The sequence below is a fragment of the Tachyglossus aculeatus genome, chromosome 6 (assembly GCF_015852505.1).
Source record: "Tachyglossus aculeatus isolate mTacAcu1 chromosome 6, mTacAcu1.pri, whole genome shotgun sequence".
NCBI lineage: Eukaryota > Metazoa > Chordata > Mammalia > Monotremata > Tachyglossidae > Tachyglossus > Tachyglossus aculeatus.
This window is the reverse complement of record NC_052071.1, coordinates 14648516-14671526: the sequence shown is the minus strand read 5'-3', so window position 1 is coordinate 14671526 and position 23011 is coordinate 14648516. Positions and strand designations below refer to the sequence as shown.

General features: G+C 44.3%; 1 protein-coding gene across 6 annotated transcripts in view; it reads left to right on the top strand.

The window, feature by feature from the left end:
- PAK3 (p21 (RAC1) activated kinase 3) overlaps nt 1-23011 on the top strand; it is a 157287-nt gene that overhangs the window by 112493 nt on the left and 21783 nt on the right. For 4 of the 6 annotated variants that reach the window (XM_038748105.1, XM_038748107.1, XM_038748106.1 and 1 more), the window contains 6 exons: nt 4151-4251; nt 11010-11054; nt 12239-12392; nt 15426-15463; nt 18637-18768; nt 20099-20261. In XM_038748105.1, coding sequence (XP_038604033.1) covers nt 4151-4251; nt 11010-11054; nt 12239-12392; nt 15426-15463; nt 18637-18768; nt 20099-20261 — 633 coding nt within the window. Of the gene's footprint in view, nt 1-3304; nt 3391-4150; nt 4252-11009; nt 11055-12238; nt 12393-15425; nt 15464-18636; nt 18769-20098; nt 20262-23011 lie in introns of those variants that run through there. The other 2 variants (XM_038748111.1, XM_038748109.1) reach the window with 2 other exon arrangements.

Sequence of the window (23011 nt, the reverse complement as noted above, 5' to 3'; positions counted from 1 at the left end):
GCGATTTTTTTTAAAGTCCTAGTAGTATTTATTAGTGAGTCCCCAGTAGGTGCAGTGCGCTGTACTAAGTGCACGGCAAGTTCATAATGAAGACTCGACACACTGTTCATTCACAAGAAGCTTACATTTTAATGAAAGTGGTGGACATAATAGTGTTTTCAGAAAGGGTCAATCAGCTAATGGTATTCATTGAGTTCTTAGGGTGTGCAGCACTGCACTAAGCGATAGTACAATACAATAGAATTGATGGGCATGACCCCTGCCCCCAAGGAGCTTTCAATCTAGCTGGGGAGACGGAAGTTAAAAGAAAATACAGAGAGGGAAAGTGGCAGAGAATGTAAGTGGGGTGGTCATCAAAGAACTTAGGGGATTCGTGGCTCAGTGGAAAGAGCACGGGCTTTGGAGTCAGAGGTCATGGGTTCAAATCCCGGCTCAGCCAATTGTCAGCTGTGTGACTTTGGGCAAGTCTCTTAACTTCTCGGTGCCTCAGTTACCTCATCTGTAAAATGGGGATTAAGACTGTGGGACTGTGAGCACGCTGTGGGACAAACTGACCACCTTGTAACCTTCCCAGTGCTTAGAACAGTGCTTTGCACATAGTAAGCACTTAATAAATACCATTATTATTATTATTATTCAGACCCAATAATAATAATGATAATAATTAGGTTATGTGTTGAGACTGTGAGCCTCATTTCTGACCAACTTGATTATCTTGTATCTACCTCAGTGCCTAGAACAGTGCTTGACACATAGTAAGTGCTTAACAAATACCATCATCATTCTTTCTCTCTCTCTCTCTCTCTCTCTCTCATTCTCAATATATATATATATATATATATATATATATTCGCTTCTCTAACCCTAGTCTGCTCACTGTGTCTTTGCTGTCATCTCCTGAGGCCTTCCCAGACTGAGCCCCCTCCTTCCTCTCCCCCTCCTCCCCCTCCCCCTCTCCATCCCCCGCCTTACCTCCTTCCCCTCCCCACAGCACCTGTATATATGTTTATACATATTTATTACTCTATTTATTTTACTTGTACATACTTATTCTATTTATTTTATTTTGTTAATATGTCTTGTTTTGTTGTCTGTCTCCCCCTTCTAGACTGTGAGCCCGCTGTTGGGTAGGGACTGTCTCTATATGTTGCCAACTTGTACTTCCCAAGCGCTTAGTACAGTGCTCTGCACACAGTAAGCACTCAATAAATACGGTTGAATGAATGAATGAATGAATTAACCTCATACCCACATCCTGAAACTCCCTCCCTTTTCCCGTCCGGCAGACAGCTACTCTCCCTGCCTTCAAAGCCTGGCTAAAATCACATCTTTTACGTGTGAGGCTTCAATAATAATAATAATGGCATTTGTTAAGCGCTTATTATGTACAAAGCACTGTTCTAAGCACTGGAATAATAATGATGGCATTTGTTAAGCGCTTACTATGTGCCAAGCACTGTTCTAAGCGCTGTGAGGATACAAGGTAATGAGGTGGTCCCACATGGGGCTCACAGTCTTAATCCCCATTTTACAGATGAGGGAACTGAGGCACAGAGAAGTGAAGTGACTTGCCCAAAGTCACACAGCTGACAACTGGCAGAGCTGGGATTAGAACCCATGACCTCTGGCTCCCAAGCCCATGCTCGTTCCACTGAGCCACTCTGCTTCAATGTCAAGCAGTGTGGCCAAGTCGGTAAAGCACTGACGAAGGAGTCAGAAGAACCTCTCCCGCATGTCTGCTGTGTGACCTTGGGCAAGTCACTTCACTTCTCTGGGCCTCAGTTTCCTCATCTGTAAAATGGGGATTAAGAGTGTGAGCCCCATGGGGGACAGGGACTGTGTCCAACCTGATTAGCTTCACTCTTCCCCAGTGCCGAGAATGGTGCTTGGCACATAGTAAGCGCTTAACAAGTACCATAATCATTATTAATGATTATTATTGTTATTTGCTGTCTTTTGAAAATGTTAGGGATTAAGACTACTATTAAAATGGGGATTAAGACTGTGAGCCCCCATGGGACAACCTGATCTCCTTGTAACCTTCCCAGCGCTTAGAACAGTGCTTTGCACATAGTAAGCGCTTAGTAAATGCCATCATTATTATTATTATGTAGGAATCACCACCATTCATGATTACAGGTAGTCCAAGTTCAGGTGTATAATGATAATAGACCCAAGCTGTTTGGCAGAATTCCTTTTTGGGTGGTTTGTGTCTCCTTCAGTTCTCCCATGTAAAGTGCCTCAGGGAGAAATAAAATGTTAATATTTGTCAGTAGGTAAACACCCGCACATCTGCATGGCTGAGAGCCACCTTCCCAAGTGCCCACACTCAATGCTCACTTCAGTTTTTTTCCTTTCCCTCCGAAGGTGGAGAGAGGTGGTTGTTCGAAACAGATAAGCAAACAGTGGAGGAATGAGATTTTAGTTGAGATCACCCTCTCCCATTCTCTTCTGGGAAATCATGTCTAGTAATAATTTTCAAATTTAAATGCTTCCTATGTGCCAAGCCCTGTACTAAGTACTGGGGGTAAATTCACGATAATAAGTCCCATATGGGGCCCACGGTCTAAGTAGGAGGGAGAACAGCATTGATTCCCCATTTTGCAGATGAGGGGACTGAGGCACAGAGACATTAAATGACTTTCCCAAGGTCACACGGTAGGTAAGTAGCGGAAGCTGGAATTGGAACCCAGGTCCTCCTAATCCCAGCCCCAGGCTCTTTCCACTAGGCCTCACTGCTTCTACCTCATCTAATCATGCACTCTTCATTTATCTCAGAATCTCGTTGATGTTTTTATTTGAAAAGCCTTATTTAGCGGAGGCTTTTCGTGGAAAGTGAGAACCCTTCCACAAACTGACAGATGGCAGTGTGTTTTAGGCCTGGTGGAGTTATGTGTGTACTGAAGTTATGCAAAAATTCCAAGTAACACCACGGCATCATTATAGCAGCCAAAACTAAGCAGGGAATTGCACTGTGATTCAGAAGATAATTCCGAATTTGCAAAAATTGCTCTTCTCCGAATTACAGGATTCATGTGGACTGGTAACAGATGGGTTGGTGGGTCCAAATTAATTAATAATTAATTGCTCGCTCAATCAATGGGATTTATTGAACATTTATACTGCATGCAGAACCCTGTACTAAGCGCTTGGGAGAGCACGAGACAGTGAAGTTGGTAGGCCTAATAATTGTCCTCAGGGAGCTTCCAGTCTAGTTGAATGGACCAAAGTGTGAACAAAGTCTTTCATTTTTTGCTTTGACCTGGGGTTGCTTTTCAGGTATTTTAGGATGAGTTCCTGCTTTCAGATGCAAATTAAATCCTACTGATCAGTGTATGTCTGAAACTTCTGGGGGCAGCTGAAACCAGGAGTAGAGCTAAATCTGAAGAGGTAGGACTAGTAATTTCTGGAACGAATGAATCACCCAAATAGACCCATTTCACTGCAGAGCCCAACTTAATTCCTTAACACGAAACTTTGTAGCGGATTTGACTTATTGGTAGCCAGTGTGTCTGAAAAAAAATCAGCTTAACAGAAAAGTAAAAATAATTGTCGATGGTCTATATAGATTGGTGGATATTGAGAAGAAGGAAGTTATAGCAATTTAATTCCTTGGTAGGTTAATAAATAAATTGAACGCAGTAGAGAACAGCAATTTGCAGCCTTCTGCTAGAAAATGCAAGAGAAGATGGTGCAACACGTAGCATGGTTGATTTGTAACACCCATCTTGTACGTTGGAAACACAGCCTACAGTCTGTTGGGTTCATTTCAAAATGAAAAAGCAATCATCTGAGGTAGTAGCAACTGGATATGTAGGTTTAATTTTGACCAAGAAATCATTCGACTGTTTTACCCATCCATAAACTCCCTAACTCTTTAAAAAATAAAGGGATGTAGCCTGACTTATTTGAGCTGTTTGTTAGCTGGGCGCGGCAGACAAAATAAGCACAGTGGCAACGGGCTTTTAGCGAAGCAAGGAAAGTCAAATAGAGTCTTGTGACCCGTCTGGAAAGTAGAATGAGTCTTCAGTATTATAAGCTTAAGATTTCACCTGAACCAACTGCCCTGCGTGTTTGTAAACGATCGTTTGTGCAATTTGAAAATGACCAGCTCTCCAGAAATAAGCACATGTTAACATTTTGCCTCTAGCTAATAAGAAGAAAGAGAAAGAGCGTCCGGAGATCTCTCTTCCTTCAGACTTTGAACACACGATTCATGTGGGGTTTGACGCAGTTACCGGGGAATTCACTGTAAGTAACCTCTATATTGTCACCTAAGCGAGTTTTCCCCTCCCTCATCCGGGATTTGAGGTCGCGGGGTCCACGAGGTCTGAGTAAGAGCCACTAATCGGCGAAAAAGCAGAATGTGTTTTAAGTGAGTGTCTCCTGCCTTCGGCCAAGACATTGATTTTCACCATTCTTTTGAGAGTTCCACTCAAGTGCGAAGCCGCCCCTGTAATAATAATAATGGTGGCATTTATTAAGCGCTTACTATGTGCAAACCACTGTTCTAAGCGCTGGGGAGATTACAAGGTGATCAGTTTGTCCCATGGGGGGGCTTACAGTCTTAATCCCCATTTTACAGAAGAGGGAACTGAGGCACAGAGAAGTTAAGTGACTTGCCCAAAGTCACACAGCTGACAGTTGGCAGAGCCGGGATTTGAACCCATAACCTCTGATTCCAAAGCTCTTTCCATTGAGCCACGCTGCTTCTCCTAGCAGAGCCCTGTGCTCTGCTGCCAGTTGAAAGGCCCTAGTGGGAACCGTTGATAGACCCGGGATGAAGGACTAAAACGGCATCCATCGGAGGTCGAACAAGCTTTGAAACTGTCCCCCTCCCTTCCCCGTCAGATTTTTCCAGAGCCTCAGCCGACCCCATACACTCCCTTAATAAAGCCGGCGCTAGAGTGGCTGACTTGAGGCGGAGTACCACCTGCTAGGGCGGTGAATTGGCCCACGGGTAGAAATCACTGGTTGAAAAGCTAGGTCTTTATAGTCCAAAACAAAGTCGGGCATTTGCAATCGCCTAGTGCAGCCAGGCAGTGAAACAGCTGCCTTCCCTCCTGTCTCTATTGCTTGAATTTTCTGGAAAATCACCCAGCGCTGCTCATCACTTGGGCTTTCAAGACCTGGCATGGAATCGGTACATTTAAGGATGATTTAATAGGGTCCTTCTAGGAGTGAAAGAAAACACGCTTAGATGTTCTAGGAAAAAATGTGGCAAGATGCATCTGCCGGTTTGAGAATGAACCAGAGTAAAGCCACACGATACTATGCATAATTTATGGGCAGCTTAAGTCTGGCGGGGCCTTCTCCTCCCTAAAAACGATTAAGCTTCAGTAGATCAAGCTCTCAGGGCTGACACCTTTTTTATTTTATTTTTAATTCAGCGGGTGCAAAAGCTGGGGCTTAACAAGCAGGGTCTTCCGTGGGCAGGAAATGGAAGGGGAGCTCATGTCCCGCCCTCAGATGTTTTGTCATCGACAGAATTTTGCTAAGGACGTGGGGTAAAAAGAATCATTTTCATAGCTAAAATAAGTCCGTAATTACGTTTCAGAGAGTAATCAGAAGATTCAGTGGAGTTCATTCTCCCTGTATTATTATGCCAGTGATTAGCTGAAGACACGGAAGACCATTTAGTTGGGCATTTAGAGCAGAACACACTAATATTTTAAGGAGTTAAGTGAGTGTGAGGGAACATAAGTAACATTGGTGCTCTAATAGTTTATGCGGTGATTTTTTTTTTTCTTTTGCATTAACAACACTGATGCCAGAAAATGCCGGTCCTGAGTTGGACAGGATGAGCAAAGTTCTCTTTTGAGCTGCTGGCAATTGGACCGCTAACTTTTAAAATCTGATAAATTATTTCTGAAGCCCTTACTTTTTAATTTCTTAAACATCTTTTGGGATCCCGGACTAGTCATATAATACCTGTCCACAATTAAATTTTTAAAAGTTCAATAGCAAGCATTAAGGTTTTTATACGACTGCTTATAAAAGGAAACTTGTTTTTTTTTTTTAAAAAAAAGGGAACTTGACGATTTGGAACTTTTATTTTGAATTTCAAGTAGTAGCTAAGCTACACAATTTTAAAGATATTTTAAGACATTCTAGGTGAAGAAAAAATAAACATATCCGGAATAGGTCTGTATCCAGTATAAACGGCACTACCTTATTTAAATTTTTAAAAAATCACTTTCATATTGTGGATAGAATTATTCCACTTCTGTTTCTATTTTATATTGTTTCAGCCTGAAGTTTTCTCTCTCTGTTTTCAGTCTTTGTTGATCTTTGCCGCTTCTTGTTGCCTTTTTGGATACTCGATGCTTCCTTCCCATTCTTTCCTCCCCACAGCACTTATGTACCTTTCCATCTGTCGTATATTTTAATGTCTATCTCCCCCTGTAGTCTCCAAGGTCCTTCTGGGCGGGGCCCATCTATACCCTTCTCTATTGTATCGTACTCTCCTAAGCATTCAATTCCCATATCCCTCCTACCATTCCTTTCCAAACTCCTTGAACGAGTTGTCTACACGCGCTGCCTAGAATTCCTCAACAACAACTCTCTCCTCGACCCCCTCCAGTCTGGCTTCCGTCCCCTTCATTCCACGGAAACTGCGCTCTCAAAGGTCACCAATGACCTCCTGCTTGCCAAATCCAACGGCTCATACTCTGTCCTAATCCTCCTCGACCTCTCAGCTGCCTTTGACACTGTGGACCACCCCCTTCTCCTCAACACGTTATCTGACCTTGGCTTCACAGACTCCGTCCTCTCCTGGTTCTCCTCTTATCTCTCCGGTCGTTCTTTCTCAGTCTCTTTTGCAGGCTCCTCCTCCCCCTCCCATCCTCTTACTGTGGGAGTTCCCCAAGGTTCAGTGCTTGGTCCCCTTCTGTTCTCAATCTACACTCACTCCCTTGGTGACCTCATTCGCTCCCACGGCTTCAACTATCACCTCTACGCTGATGACACCCAGATCTACATCTCTGCCCCTGCTCTCTCCCCCTCCCTCCAGGCTCGCATCTCCTCCTGCCTTCAGGACATCTCCATCTGGATGTCCGCCCGCCACCTAAAGCTCAACATGTCGAAGACTGAGCTCCTTGTCTTCCCTCCCAAACCTTGTCCTCTCCCTGACTTTCCCATCTCTGTTGACGGCACTACCATCCTTCCCGTCTCACAAGCCCGCAACCTTGGTGTCATCCTCGACTCCGCTCTCTCATTCACCCCTCACATCCAAGCCGTCACCAAAACCTGCCGGTCTCAGCTCCGCAACATTGCCAAGATCCGCCCTTTCCTCTCCATCCAAACCGCTACCCTGCTAATTCAAGCTCTCATCCTATCCCGTCTGGACTACTGCACTAGCCTTCTCTCTGATCTCCCATCCTCGTGTCTCTCTCCACTTCAATCCATACTTCATGCTGCTGCCCGGATTATCTTTGTCCAGAAACGCTCTGGACATATCACTCCCCTCCTCAAAAACCTCCAATGGCTACCGATCAATCTGCGCATCAGGCAGAAACTCCTCACCCTGGGCTTCAAGGCTCTCCATCACCTCGCCCCCTCCTACCTCACCTCCCTTCTCTCCTTCTACTGCCCAGCCCGCACCCTCCGCTCCTCCACCACTAATCTCCTCACTGTACCTCGCTCTCGCCTGTCCCGCCATCGACCCCCAGCCCACGTCATCCCCCGGGCCTGGAATGCCCTCCCTCTGCCCATCCGCCAAGCTAGCTCTCTTCCTCCCTTCAAGGCCCTGCTGAGAGCTCACCTCCTCCAGGAGGCCTTCCCAGATTGAGCCCCTTCTTTCCTCTCCCCCTCGTCCCCCTCTCCATCCCCCCGCCTTACCGCCTTCCCCTCCCCACAGCACCTGTATATATGTATATATGGTTGTACATATTTATTACTCTGTTTATTTATTTATTTATTTATTTTACTTGTACATTTCTATCCTACTTATTTTATTTTGTTGGTATGTTTGGTTCTGTTCTCTGTCTCCCCCTTTTAGACTGTGAGCCCACTATCGGGTAGGGACTGTCTCTATGTGATGCCAATTTGTACTTCCCAAGCGCTTAGTACAGTGCTCTGCACATAGTAAGCGCTCAATAAATACGATTGATTGATTGATTGATTCAGTGCTGTGCCCACAGTAAATTGCTCCATAAATACCATGGACTGGTTTCTGTCTCCGTATATTCTTAACCCTCTCTTATTCTTCTCAGTGTCATCTCCTCTGCTGTTCTATTCTAATTCTCAGTTCCCTAGTCCATTTTTATTTATTTCATTCATCTCCTTATCCATACTCCATGCTACCTTTCCTCTAGTCTCTTATTTCCTTCCTGGATTCTGGATTCCTAGTCGGCAGACTGAGGCCCCAGCCTCCAGTGAATTTAGCCAACTGCACTTTCCTGTGTCCGTGGAGCAAAAAGGGCAAGAAGAAAGGAGATAGTGTTGAGTCATGAATCTCAAGCCCCCAGTATAGAAGTGTATTCTGCTGTACTACTTCCAAAACATTCCATTTTTATAATAATAATAATAATGGCATTTATTAAGCTCTTACGATGTGCAAAGCACTGTTCTAAGCACTGGGAAGGTTACAAGGTGATCAGGTTGTCCCCCGGGGGGCTCACAGTCTTAATCCCCATTTTCCAGATGAGGTAACTGAGGCCCAGAGAAGTTAAGTGACTTGCCCAAAGTCACCCAGCTACAAGTGGTGGAGCCGGGATTTGAACCCATGACCTCTGACTCCAAAGCCCATGCTCTTTCCACTAAGCCACGCTGCTTCCCCAAGGAAAGCAGCGTTATGTGTTGCTTCTGTTTTGAACTTTCAACCATAGTAAATAAACTACTTGTTGTCAGTAGTACTCAAGTGCCTTTACTAGTCAAATCCAATCTTTGGCCTTTAGGGTAAGAACCTAAATTAGAGGACGAAGTACTGGCTATAAGGAGTAATTATTTTAGGCATTTGTCACCTTTACATTTTTTCAGGACTCCAGACTAGCCATTCCACTCCGCCTTTGTTCAGGTCCAGGGAGAGTACTCAAAATAGTACTGTAGGAAGGGAAGGGAGGATGGCCCTTTTTTTATCATGTCATCTCTCCATTCGGCTAAAACCACACAAGCTTGCCAGCCGTACAAAATGTTGCGGTGCAGATGGTCATGTTATTATTATGGTATTCAAGTGCTTACTATGTTTCCAGCACTGTTCTAAGCGCTAGGGTAGATAACAAGTTGATCAGGTTGGACACAGACCCTGACCCACTTGGGGATCCCAGTCTGAGAGGGAGAACGTATATTGAATCCCCATTTTACAGGTGAGGAAACTGAGGCACAGAAGAGTGAAGTGACTTGCCCCAGGTCACAGAGCAAGCAGGCGGCAGAGCCAGGGTTAGAACTCAGGTCCTCTGGCTCCCAGGCCCAAGCTCTAGATGTTTGCTTTTTTCTTGCTTCTGAAATTCAAATTCAAGAATGATTAAGGAATAATAACCCCCATTTGGGAGAAGTAGAAAAGGTTTCTCTTAATGGGGCTTATTAGTATAATCATGACATAGGACCCGGTTTGAATCTCCCTCCCAAGTTTCTGTCAGGTTTCATTAGTGTCCTGGTTTATCTTAACCTAGAGATACCCCTTGCATCAGCAAATAGTTACATGGTAAGTACTTTTTCCTGGAGGGAGTTCTCCCAGCTTCAGTTTTCCCCACTTTCTAGTGATCACACTGTGTGTGAATCTCTCAAAAGTTTGGAAGTGCCATGGGAATGTGCAATTACAATGCAAATATTTTTTAATTTCAAATGATTACAACAACTGTCATGCCAGTGGTGTCTGCTCTAGTGGTTATGTGCAGTGCATACATAATTTTGTAACCCCTGATGCTAATCACCCTCTTTGGCTGCCTTACCTAATCGCTATTAGTCGCACTTAAAAGCAGAATCAGGAACACATGCATGGACTCCTGAGTTTGAATTTTGGCTTGAAGGCTTTAGCATTGAGCTGTGTTGTTCTTCGTGAATGCACGTTGAAATTCCATTTCACTCTGCTTGGGAGCAATCAGGAATGCTAGGAATTGGGCCACCGACTAGCAAATGCAAGAGCTGAAAAACGGTTGGGTGGAAGCATGCTTTCATAGCTCCGGGCTTATTTATTTCTTTACAGGGAGCTCCTACTTTATGGTGATTTGATTTTTTTTTGTGGTGGGGAGGTGGGATTGGTTGTCAGAGGTTGAATTATAAAAAAACTTTCTTTTAATAAAACAGTTTCCCAAGCTAAAATTTACATAATGCCACATTTTTAAAAAACCACAAAAACCCAACTACTTTGCAGTGAAGATTTCATCCAAATTGAATAAAATCATGACTAAAACAGAATTGTAGAGCCACTTGAGTCCCAGGGGTTTCCAGTGATTTCTCCACTGGAATACATTTGTCATTTGAATTCCGGCAACGCAAGAACTTCCAGCGTTCAGCCGGAGTGAACAAATGGCACTCACCTCTGGCCCCGATCTATGTGGACCTTGGCAAACTGTGAGGAGCTGAAAAAGCAATGGATAATTCACGTGATCCCGTTGTTTTAAAAGTAAATAAATAAATAAAAATCAGATTCCTCAATAGATCAATGAATTTATTGAACATTCGCTGTGTGCCGAGCACTGTACTAAAGCTCGAGAGAGAGGATGGTATTCAATGCTCGGCAGTCTTCTCGATCACACCCCGGTAAATCCTTTAGCTGCACGTTTTTACAGAGGAAGAATCTGGCCAAAGAAGAAACGATGCTTCCAAACTTGGGAACGATTGTGGTTTTCTGTGTTTTCCTAAACCTGTCTTCCTGTAGCCTATCCAACGCCCAATCTATTTAATACCTACCTGTTTCACAACTGTCCCATTTTTAGATGCCCCCCCACCCGACCCCCCCCGACCCCCAGCCCCAGTTGGACCTATTGGTTTCACCTCCTTCCCACCTTCTGAGTTTTCCCACATTCTGTTTTAACTTTCTTTTCTTTCTTTATTTACGTCCATTACAGCCAGATCTCTATGGCTCACAGATGTGCACAGGGAAGCTCCCAGAGGTGCGTCACAGGCCCAAAAGAAGCTTGCATCAAAGTGCTTCTTTGAGATGTCCTAGCACTGCAGCCGCAGGTTCATGTGTGTGCAGTCGATTTGTTGCTTGGCTTATCCCACTTTTTTGGTCATTACCCTCCACCCCCTCAAACTCCGGAGGCCCACGTCGCCACGTTATTTTGCCCAGACCTCTTAGGAAGAAGCTGTGTACAGTGTATTCCTAGATTGGGTGGCACCCAGGGTTTCCCTAAGTGTGCTTTCAAGAATGGCAGAAGATGCTCCACATTGATCCCGTATGTTGCCTGGACACTCGAAGGGGAAATCTCTAGGCCGAGAATTTAGGAAATGATGCCCGATGGTTAAAGGAAAGTTAGCGAAGCAAGTGTGACAGTGTAGATTTTGCAGCTCGGATCGATGAGTCAGACTCCTGAACGCCCCCCCCATCTTTAGATCCTGCAACCCCCTGCAAGGCTCTGGTCCTTCCAGCCTGTTTTCTGAGTCCTTCTTGCCTCTAAACGGTCGGGTGGATTGGGAGCCGCAGGGACTCACAAAAGAGACTCTCACAGCCGCAGCCGTGGTACAGCTCAGTGCTTCGCTCATTCTCATCAAAAAAATCTAACTGCTGCCCGCACCAGGCCAAGAGCCACCTGGCCTGAGTCTCATTTCGGAGCCATCAAATGGAAAGTGAGCTAGGCCAGGCTTTCCTTTCCCTCCGAATGGTATTCCAATCGCCCCGGTGGGATTAACCGGTCTGGAATGTTTACCGTTCAGCCTGAAACTCCGAAAATGCGCTGTGTTGTCCACACAGAGAGCAGCCTTGTTAGGTCTGCCCAGAATCACCCTGGGGGCGGGGGGGAAAAGCTAAGTCTTTAAACCTTATTCCGTGGAAGAGCAGAATTGATTTAAAGATGAGTTTCTTGCGCTTTTTTTCCTACCACAGTCATAACTTTCTTTTTTTTTTCTTTTTTTTTTTCTTTTTTAAAGTTGGATCCTGGTTTTAGCTCTGTGTTTTGATAGAGAAGAGAATGGTTGCCTCTGTAAGTTTCTAATTTTAAACCTAGAGCATCAATCCAAGTTTCTGAAAAGCAATCTTCCAGGTAGCGTGGGATTATTGGAGAGGAACTGTACTGGAGAGTGGCCCTGCCAGGGCAGAGTTTCTGAAGTTGTCCTTCTTTCCTTTGACTCTCCTCAGGGGATTCCTGAACAATGGGCCAGGCTGCTACAAACCTCCAACATAACCAAACTTGAACAGAAGAAGAACCCGCAGGCCGTTCTGGATGTCCTCAAGTTTTATGATTCCAAAGAGACGGTTAACAATCAGAAATACATGAGCTTTACTTCAGGAGGTAAGAGAAAACCATTAGCTTCGCACCACCGCCCTCTCCTCCCTAGGCCCCTCCACAGTAGGGCCTACACTCCTGTTCGAAAACAGGAGTTTTCCTCCTTACTCCTCCTCCTACACTCCTCAAACCCCTCCTGTTCGAAAAGGAAAGACTGATTTGGAACGCTCATTCTCTTGGGAGCAGCCGCAGTTTAGATAAACGAAAAACCCAGTCCAAAATTAAGACCCCAATTCTCCTTGACCGGAGAGGTGATCTTTAAAGTAAGGAAACTGGTCCAGGGAAGCGGCAGTTGACCTTTTGAAATTGGGCAGGATTACAGAAATGGTTTTTCCATGGCCACTGTTTTGTGCCTTACATTTCATTTATTTCTTCCTCCTCATAATTTCTGCTGTCATGAGCTCATCAGAAAGAATCCACCCTTTGGAAGTGCTCTGAGTAGTGGAGAGGAAGCATCTCTATTCAAGGAATAAATGATATTTGTTCCATTCCCTGATGTCCATGGGCTTCATTTTTGAATCTGGGAAGGTGCCTTTGTCTTGTCCTCTGGTTGCCAGAACTCTGACCGAAGATACTCAGTACTATTTTGAAAAGAATAATTCATGGGACAAATTTTCTTTCCTTTCCACCCCACCCCAAGATGGATAGGTGTGACTTGAAACTGTTTGACTATGAGTTGCAAAATGCCAAAATGATCGTCAGAGTTTCTAAATTGATCCAGGAGTTAGATTTTTGAAAGTGATGGCGCAAATTTTCTCTCAACATCTAGAGAGAGAGGTGAGGGAGGAGGAGGAGGTGAGGAGAGCATAACTTGCTAGGTTACAAAGTCCATTTGAAGTTAGGATTTTTAGGATCGTCAACTAGTGAGACTGGAAGGGACCTCAGGAGACAAATTCAGGGCCGCTATCTGGGTGTCTGATCTCTGCCTGGCCAGAACAAGCACTTAATCAATACTTCTTCTTCTTTTTCTTCCTCTTATTGTGGTTGTTATTAATAATAGTAATACAATCATTTTATTTAGGGCAAGAGTTGAGCCATGATCCCTTGCCTGCAAACTTGGTTAGGTTCATTTTCCTGGATATCTGTAAAATGTCCCTGACCATAATTCTGGCTCTCTGAAGTCCTAGGGCTCCCAAAGTGCTCCTTAATGCCCCTGAGCACCTTGGCCAAATTGTACCACTGTTTTTAGTCTAACCTCAGCACAGCTCAGCTGAACAGCCATGGCCTTGCCACCTCCAAGTTTCCTCTAGGGTGGGCCTGGGGACAGACCAAAAAAGCAGCGTGGCCTAATGGAAAAAGCTCGGGCCTGGGATCTAATCCCAGCTCTGCTGCTTGTCTGCTATGTGACCTTGGGCAACTCACTTCACTCCAGAGCTTAGAACAGTGCTCCAGTGCTTAGAACAGTGCTTGGCACATAGAAAGCGCTTGACAAATACCATCATTATTATGATTATTCTGGGCCTCAGTTGCCTCATCTGTAAAGTGGGGATTAAGACTGTGAGTCTCATGTGGGACAGGGAATGTGTCCAACCTGATTATCTTGTGTCTACCCCAGTGCCTAGAACAGTGCCTTGCACATAGTAAGTGCTTAACAAATACCACTTCTGTTATTATTATTATTACCACCAATATTAGACCCAGGAAGCCCCAAGCCCAGCTTTCTGGTGGCCTTGGACATGCCATCTCCTTCCTGGGGACTTTGCCCCAAGCACCTTTGGAGTGACCCCAGATCCTGATAATAATAATCATCCTCATCATCATCATCATCATCTTGGTATTTGTTAAGTGCTTACTATGTGCCAGGCACTATACTATGTGCTGGGGTGGGTACAGGCAAATAGGGTTGGACACTGTCCCTGTCCCACGTGGGGCTCACAGTCTTGGCAAAGGATCCCCCTTACCCCTCTTTGGATGGGCCAGGCCTGGAGAGGCCAAGGGGGAGAAGAGAAGAAAGGTGAGGATGCAGACCTGGAAAAGGAAGGCAAGAGAGGTAGAGGAATAGGAAAAAATGAAAAAGATAGGTGAAATATGGAGGGAGGGGGAACAAGAGCCCAAAATTGAGAGGAAGGGAAACCAGTGAGGAGGGAAGAAGGACGGGGAGGAGAATGTGGCACTGAAAATGGCAGTGGAGTACAGTGAAAAGAAAATGGAGCAGAGGAGGAGGAGAACAGGGAAGAATGGAAAGGAGAGGCATCAAATAAGTGGAAAATGATTAAAAGGATTATTGAAGGCACATCACCTCCAAGAGGCCTTCTCTGACTAAACCCCCCACCCCTTTCCTTTTCTCTCACCCCCTTCTGGGTCACCCTGATTTGCTCCTTTTGTTCTTCTCTCTTTCAGCCCCAAGGCACTTCTGTACAGATCTGTAATTTATTTTTATTAATGTCTGTCTCCCCCGCTCTAACCTGTGAACTCACTGTGGGCAGGGAATGTGTCTGTTGTGGTACTGTACTCTCCCAAGCACTTAGTACAGTGCTTGGCACACAGTAAGCACTCAATAAATATGATTGAATGAATGAAGGAAGGAAAAATAAAAGGGAGAGAGGAGGCCATGGATATGTTCAGAGGGGAGAGAAATGCAAGTGAAGAATGGAAGGGAAAAAGAGTGACGGGTAAGAAGGACGGAGGCAGAGAGGATGAGGATGGCAGTAGGAGAAAGAGGAACTGAAGATAAGCAGAGAGGGGACAGGGGCAGGAAAAATACATTGCCTGTTTTATCTGGCCACAGAATGGGTCTTTTTGCTGATATTAAATATAGAAGTAGTTCCTGTTTATCACTGTTGACTCAAGTTTTGCCACAGGTAAGCAACTCCTGTGGAGTGTAAGGAAAAACAAGCATTAAGGGAAAACAAGGAGAAAGGGAAGCAACGGGTGCCATTATAGTAAAAGAACAAAACAGCTAATCACACCTTCATTTTAAGTGGTGTCCAGAAGATGCTGTGAACTTTCGAGTGGGACTGACATGGTCACGTGCACATCGAACCCCTTTAAAAAACAGTGTTTGCAAAAAGAGGCTGATATCTACCTTGTATCTTTCAGATAAAAGCGCACATGGATACATAGCAGCCCATCCCTCGGTAAGTGAAAAGGGAATTTTGTTTCACCTGGTTGGTGTCTGTGGGTTTGTCCTTTAGAGTAGGCCGTGACATTCATTCCTTCATTCAGTCCTATTTATTGAGCACTTACCGTGTGCAAAGCACTATAGTAAGCGCTCGGGAGAGTATAATACAGCAATAAACGGGCACATTCCCCTCCCGCAGTGAGCAGTTTTCTGTCTTGTTGAGCTTCACTATTGGAAAGAAATTCATCGCGACCGCCATGTTTTTAGGAGATATTTTAGGTATGTTTTCGCTGGGTGCCCCTCAGTTTTCACTGAGGAAATATTTTGAGCGAAGGCACTGTAAAGAGAATCCAGGTGAATTTAGTACAGCTCTAAGGGAGCGAGGGTTCTAAGCAAAATGCTTAATATGTACCATAATTATTATTACAGTGGAAGAGAGTCGGTAGACAAGATCCCTGCCCACAAGGGATGTTCAACTGCATCATTAAGCAGTTGCTAACAACTAGATTTAATGAGATTGAATTATTTAAGGCATCTTTGCTGCTATCCGCTCAGCTCATTTCCCACAACTTCACAAAAAAATTATTCACTGTTCTTCTTCAAACTCTTTAGAATGCAGTTTCCTCATTATCTCCACTCTGCCCATCAATGTGAAAAAGAAATATTTATTCCCGTTCTATTCATGATACAGTCATGAAATTATAGTCACTAGGTTTAGATTTTTATAATCACTAGGTGCCTGAGTTTCCTTCTTGTTAAAAAAAGTAGCGCTACCAATGGGGATAGCTATTAAAATTATTTTTGAAAATAAATACACAAAAATAGTAATCCCCGAGAGAGATTAACTATTGAAGTGTCATCAATTTAGAATTCCCTGGTATGTTCAGTGAAGATGCCTTTGATCTCTAAAGGGTACTAATTAAGCTAAAAAATAGAGATATCTCTTAATTTAATTAACTGTTACCATTTAGGTAAATAAAATGCCAGGGCAATTATATGCAGTTGTTAACGCTATTGTTCATTGATATTGCCTTAGTCTTTAAAAATGGAAAAGGAATGATTTATTTGTACTCAATCAAGTCATCCATTAAGACAGCCAACTGCAGTGTAGTTGCCTAATTATTTGGAGCTGAAACCAGAATATAGAGTGCATAGATGAGAAAACCAAAACTGAATTAGGCAGTGATCTCTGAAACCCCGTTGCTTAAAATATTTAGCTCCTGCATCTCACAGTAAAACATTCTTTTAATTCCCTGTTTATAAAGTCAGAAGGATTCATATAATTGGAAAAAAGACTCCTTTGGAGTGGGTTTCCCTTTCTGGCCTCTTTGGGGCTAGGGAGAGCTGCCTTCTTCAATGTACTGACCTTCTAGATTGTAAACTCATTGTGGGCAGGTAATGTTTATTGTTCTATTGTACACGCCCAAGTGCTTAGTACAGTGCTTTGCCCACAGTAAATGCTCAGTAAATGTGATTGAATGAGTGAATGAAGGAATGGCCCGATTTTCATTTATTTATTTATTTATTAGCTGAATTGGCTTCCGAAAGATGGGAGCCCCCGTACACAGTGTAATTGTGAATAGGTATGAGCACGTCCATGGAGACGAACAAAATCCCAAGTGTCCCCTGCAGAATTTCACCTGCCAGATCCCCCATGGTCTTCCCCTTCCTCCCTCCGGATCTGGAGCATTGTGCCTGGACCAATGTTCTTCAGTGTTGTCCTTAGTGGGAGAGCGATTGTTCTGCCCTCTTCCACTCATGTAACTATGCAATGGCCACTACGTATTTGCGAAGTGGCATTAGTGCTGTGTGGCAAAATCATTCCCACTCGGATTAACTATAGTTGCCCGAGGGAGCTGTGGATGAATCCCATTCTAAATCCAGCTCCGCCACATACCTGCGGTGTGACCTTGGGCAAGTTACTTCATTTCTTTGGGCCTCAGTTACCTCATCTGTAAAATGGGGGTTATTATTGTTGTTGTTGTTGTTGATTATAATAATAATAATAATGGTGCTTGTTAAGCACTTACTATGTGTCAAGCACCATTCTAAGTGCTGGGGTAGATGCAAGGTAATCGGGTCGGACGCAGTTCCTGTCCCACGTGGGTCTCACAGTCTTAATCCCCATTTTACAGGTGAAGTAACTGAGGTACGGAGAAGTGAAGTGACTTGCCCACGGTCACACGGCAGACAAGTGGCAGAGCCAGGATTAGAACCCATGACCTTTGATTCTCAAGCCCGGGCTTTTGCCCCTAGGCCACGCTGGGAGCCCCATGCTGTGTCCAACCTGACTGACTTGTATCTATCCCAGTGCTTTGAACAGCGCTTGGCACGTAGTAAGCGTTTAACAAGTACGATAATTATTTTTAACTACTGAAAAATGTAAATGATAGAATTTTTCGAAAGCATTTGCACTCCATTGCTACTCCCCGTCAATCTGTGTAATTGTAATTGTGGTGTTTAAGTGCTGACTAGGTGCCAGGCACTATACTAAAAGCTGGGGAGGAGACAAGCCAACGGAGTTGGAATCTGTGGCTATCTGTCTTCATGCCCAACTTAGGTTTGCCTTCTGCAGCTACGTTGGTCTTTCTCGGGCTTCTCTGATTTTATATCTTGCTGGGACAGCTGGAATTTCAAGTGCTTGCTGTCTGTTGCCGAGTCTCTGCCGCCTTGGCAAATCCTACTACTTGCAGCTTACACGGCACTTAAGTTAAGATCGAACAGCTCTTCAGATCAAAGCCTGCCATCCTTTGGCCTTGGTGGTAGAGAGGGTGGGCGGGGCGGGAGGAGAGTTGAATTATTTTGATTTATGGTATGGTGGGGTTCAGATGAATTGTTTTCTTGCTTTATTTGGTATTGTGGTACATGGCTACTGCTTAGGTCTTAGTCTAGAAGCAGCGTGGCACAGTGGAAAGAGTCAGAGGTCATGGGTTCAAATCCCGGCTCCTCCAATTTTCAGCTGTGTGACTTTGGCAGGTCACTTATCTTCTCTGGGCCTCAGTTACCTCATCTGTAAAATGGGGATTAAGACTGTGAGCCCCCCAGTGGGACAACCTGATCACCTTGTAACCTCCCCAGCGCTTAGAACAGTGCTTTGCACATAGTAAGCGCATAATAAATGCCGCCATTATTATTAGAAAAGGAAGTGAAAAAGTCCTTATCTCAATTTGAAACTCCTTCTGCCACCAGAGCACAAAAACTGCATCAGAACCTCCCCTGGCTCCGCCTGTTTCAGAAGAAGAAGATGAAGACGAAGAAGAAGAAGAGGATGACAATGAGCCACCTCCCGTTATTGCACCAAGACCCGAACATACAAAATCGGTAAGCCTCTGATTGCCTTGATTTCCCTGGTTTCAAATTGAAGTGCAACGATATGCCATGTGTAGTGAGTGACAGAAGCTTAAGCGTGCAATCAGAGAAAGCTTAAGCATTTTTACAAACCAGAAGGCTCTAGCGAAGGGCATTTTTGATAGTCTCCAAATGCAAAATAAGTGAAATAAATTATGGTACTTGTTAAGCACTTACTCTGTGCCAAGCACTGTTCTAAACACTGGGGTAGATACAAGTTAATCAGGCAGGACAAAGTCCCTGTGGAGCTCACACTCTTAAACCCCATTTTATAGATGAGGGAACTGAGGCCTAGAGAAGTTAATTGACTTGCCCAGGGTCACACAGCATGCGTACAGTAAGAGAGTATTAGCCAGTTGGTCCCTTGTGGGGATCTGAATATAACTGATTTTCTCTAGAGGGTGGGTGAAGCCAATCTGAAAGTATTCCCAGGGGGTTTTGAAGGGCACCTCACCCCTGGAAGCGTGAATAGTCCGGGGGCGGCAAACTGTGGGATTTTTCTGCTGGTCCATCTCACCACCTGTCACGCCTAGTGCCGCAATGGAGTTTCCACGGGGTAATAATAATAGGAATAATGGTATTTGTTAAGCTCTCACCATGTGTCAAGCACTGTTCTTAGCGCTGGGGTAGATACAAGCTAACCAGGTTGCACACAGTCCCTGTCCCACATGGTGCTCACGGTCTTCATCCCCATTTTACAGAAGAGGTGACTGAGGCCCAGAGAAGTGAAGTGACTCGTCCAAATTAGTGGTGGAGCTGGGAGTAGAATCCAGGTCCTTCTGACTCCCGGGCCTGTGCTCGTTTTCCCTAGGGCAAGCTTCTTCCCTTAGTGGACATCTATCTCCACTAAATAGCTGACCTGAAACATGCCCACCGTTCAACCCGTCAGTAGGCTCCTTTCCTCAGCCTGACAAGCTCCGGTTTTAATTCTTTTCCGAATTTAGACGCCTCTTGCTTGGGTTTTCAGATGACGGACGTTATCAAGGCCTCGCCTCGGTAGTGATATCCCAGATGCAGGCAGAGAAGCCTGGGCCCTCCCCAGCCCTGGCTCTTTTTTCCCCGAAACTACTCTTCAGTGTTCAAAACCTTTTCTCCAGCCCCTCAGATGACAAAGCTTTTATCATAGAGCTGTGAAGTTGCATTCATTCTTTTATTCATTGTCATATTTATTAAACACCTACTATGTGCAGTAAGCAAAAGCCAATGGGTGTTTAAGAGCCTCATCTGGCTCTAGTATTTCATTCTCCCTTTGATCCACTCACTAATTTAAATGGAAAAAAAAAAAAACCTTCCCTGTTTTTAGATCTACACACGTTCGGTAATTGAACCCATTGCTACACCAACACCCTCTAAAGAGGCCTCGACCGTCATGCCCGAAAACTCCAGCCAGAGCACTTTGTACAGGACAACTGACCGGCAGCGCAAGAAATCCAAGATGACGGATGAGGAAATCCTGGAGAAACTGAGTGAGTTGCCTTCCGTGTCCTCTTTCCTCTTCATCACTGAATCATCAGTGGAGAAAAGTATCCCCATAAATGTGCCAGAGAGAAGCTTTTATGTCATTATCTGTACTTCTTAAGGGGTACCATGGAGATGCATTGTTATGTTAAACACACAGAGGGATTAGTTCATGGATGAGCGTTCCACAATTAGAGGGGAAAGTGTATGGGTTCCAGGGAAAAGTGATATTCGTTGGATGGGCCAAGAAGGCTTTGGGTGGTAGATCCAGGCTGAGTTTTTAAAGGGAAAAATTAGAAATATTAGAAGGCTCACTCTTAACTATCAGGGCAAGAATTACTCTGTTCTTCCCAGTTGCTTTAGTTGCCAGTCTCAGATGGAATTCTCACTGCTGCTGCTATTTTCCCCTCTTTCAGATTTCAGGGTAAACAAAGGTACAGTGAGGGTCTGGGGAGTCAGCAATTGCAGAGAGCAGAATAGGGGACCGTACTTTATGAAAGAGAATTTTATAGTACTAGGTCACACAAGCTAGTTAAATTGGAAATGAATCCCTCTTTTTGCTATCTCTTGGTTTTCATTTGAGTAGTTTCAGATTAACAAAGCGGGCTGTCTAAATTAGGTGATCATATTGCCCTGAAATTAAGCCAGAATTTTCATTTGTTTTAACAAATTTCCTGTTTGGGGAATTTGGAAGAGGGAGAAGAACCTGGATCATTAACCTTTTGGATACACCTGGTGGTGTATTAGGGGAGCAGAAGGTGGATCTGTCTGTCAATAATATTTGTTAAGCATTTACTCTGTGCAAAGCACTGTGCGAAACACTTGGGAGAGTAATGCAGAGTTAGTAAGATTCCCATTTCTGCGTTAGCATCTGCCATTGTGAACAGGAAACTTTCTCATCAAACTTTCATTTTAAAATATTTCCTAAGCTCATAACTTAAGCTTGAAGTTTTAATAGGTCAAATCATTTATCGAACTATGAGAAGAGAGTTGTAAAATTTAGGGTCTGTACTTTTGATCAAGTTCAGTTCGTTATGAATCTGTATCTGTCTCCTGTTTATTCAAATTATTAGGTAACAGTCGCTTTTGAGACATTTGGCTTGCAGCATTGGATTATCTTGACAATACAATCTGAGATGTGTGATTTTTTTATAGTATTTGTCAGGCACTGTTCTAAGTGCTGGGGGTAGCAAGTTAATCAGGCCAAATACAGTCCCTGCCCCAAATGGGGCTAACCCGACGTTTTTATTGACCCACATTTAAAACAGTAGAAATTTATGGGATTTTGAAAATGATTCATGACTTGTCAAAGTTTTAGACTTCCAAATGAATGTGGTGCTTCCTGCTGAGGACATTTTGGGAATAGAATAGCCTTTCATCTCTTTCTGAAATGGCTTGGAGTCCGTGGATTTTGATTCCATTACTTTTTCACAAATGGCCCCCCAATTTTGCACTGTACTTTTCTCTTTGGCCACTGTAGTCTGTGCCGGAAATATCGTGAACCTTGGGCAAATTTGGATCGGTGAAGTCTCATTTTGTGCCACTGAGTTTCAGTGACTAATCAGTAGATGGCAACAAACGTCCTCCTAGAAATCAAGTGCAGTGGGCCATTAAATACGTTCATATGGTGATGCTATTCGTTAAGCGCTTACTACGTGCCAAGCACTGTTCTAAGCACTGGGGAGGTTACAGTGTGATCAGGTTGTCCCACGTGGGGGCTCACAGTCACATTAATAATAATGGTATTTCTTAAGCGCTTACTATGTGCAAAGCACTGTTCTAAGCACTGGGGAGGTTACAAGGTGATCAGGTTGTCCCACGTGGGGCTCACAGTCTAGCACTGCGCCATCCTATATAATAATAATAGCGGTATTTGTTAAGCGCTTACTAGGGGAATAGAAGGCGATCAGGTTGTCCCGCGTGGGGCTCATAGTCTAGCACTGCGTCATAATATGTAATAATCATAGCGGTATTTGTTAAGCGCTTACTATGTGCAAAGCACTGTTCTAAGCACTGGGGAGGTTACAAGGTGATCAGGTTGTCCCACGTGGGGCTCACAGTCTAGCACTGCGCCATAATATATAATAATAATAGCGGTATTGGTTAAGCGCTTACTAGGGGGATAGAAGGCAATCAGGTTGTCCCACGTGGGGCTCATAGTCTAGCACTGCGTCATAATATGTAATAATCATAGCGGTATTTGTTAAGCGCTTACTATGTGCAAAGCACTGTACTAAGCACTGGGGAGGTTACAAGGTGATCAGGTTGTCCCACGTGGGGCTCACAGTCTAGCACTGCGCCATAATATATAATAATAATAGCGGTATTGGTTAAGCGCTTACTAGGGGGATAGAAGGCAATCAGGTTGTCCCACGTGGGGCTCATAGTCTAGCACTGCGCCATAATATATAATAATCATAGCGGTATTTGTTAAGCGCTTACTATGTGCAAAGCACTGTTCGAAGCACTGGGGAGGTTACAAGGTGATCAGGTTGTCCCACGTGGGGCTCACAGTCTAGCACTGCACCATAATATATAATAATCATAGCAGTATTTGTTAAGCACTTACTATGTGCAAAGCACTGGGAAGGTTACCAGGTGATCAGGTTGTCCCACGTGGGGCTCACAGTCTTAATTCCCATTCTACAGAGGAGGGAACTGAGGCACAGAGATGTTGCCATTTCAGGAAATCCCTCTGAAAACCTCTTATTTAACGGTTTTATGTCCATAGAAAATGGTAAGGTGACCCTGGGGGTCA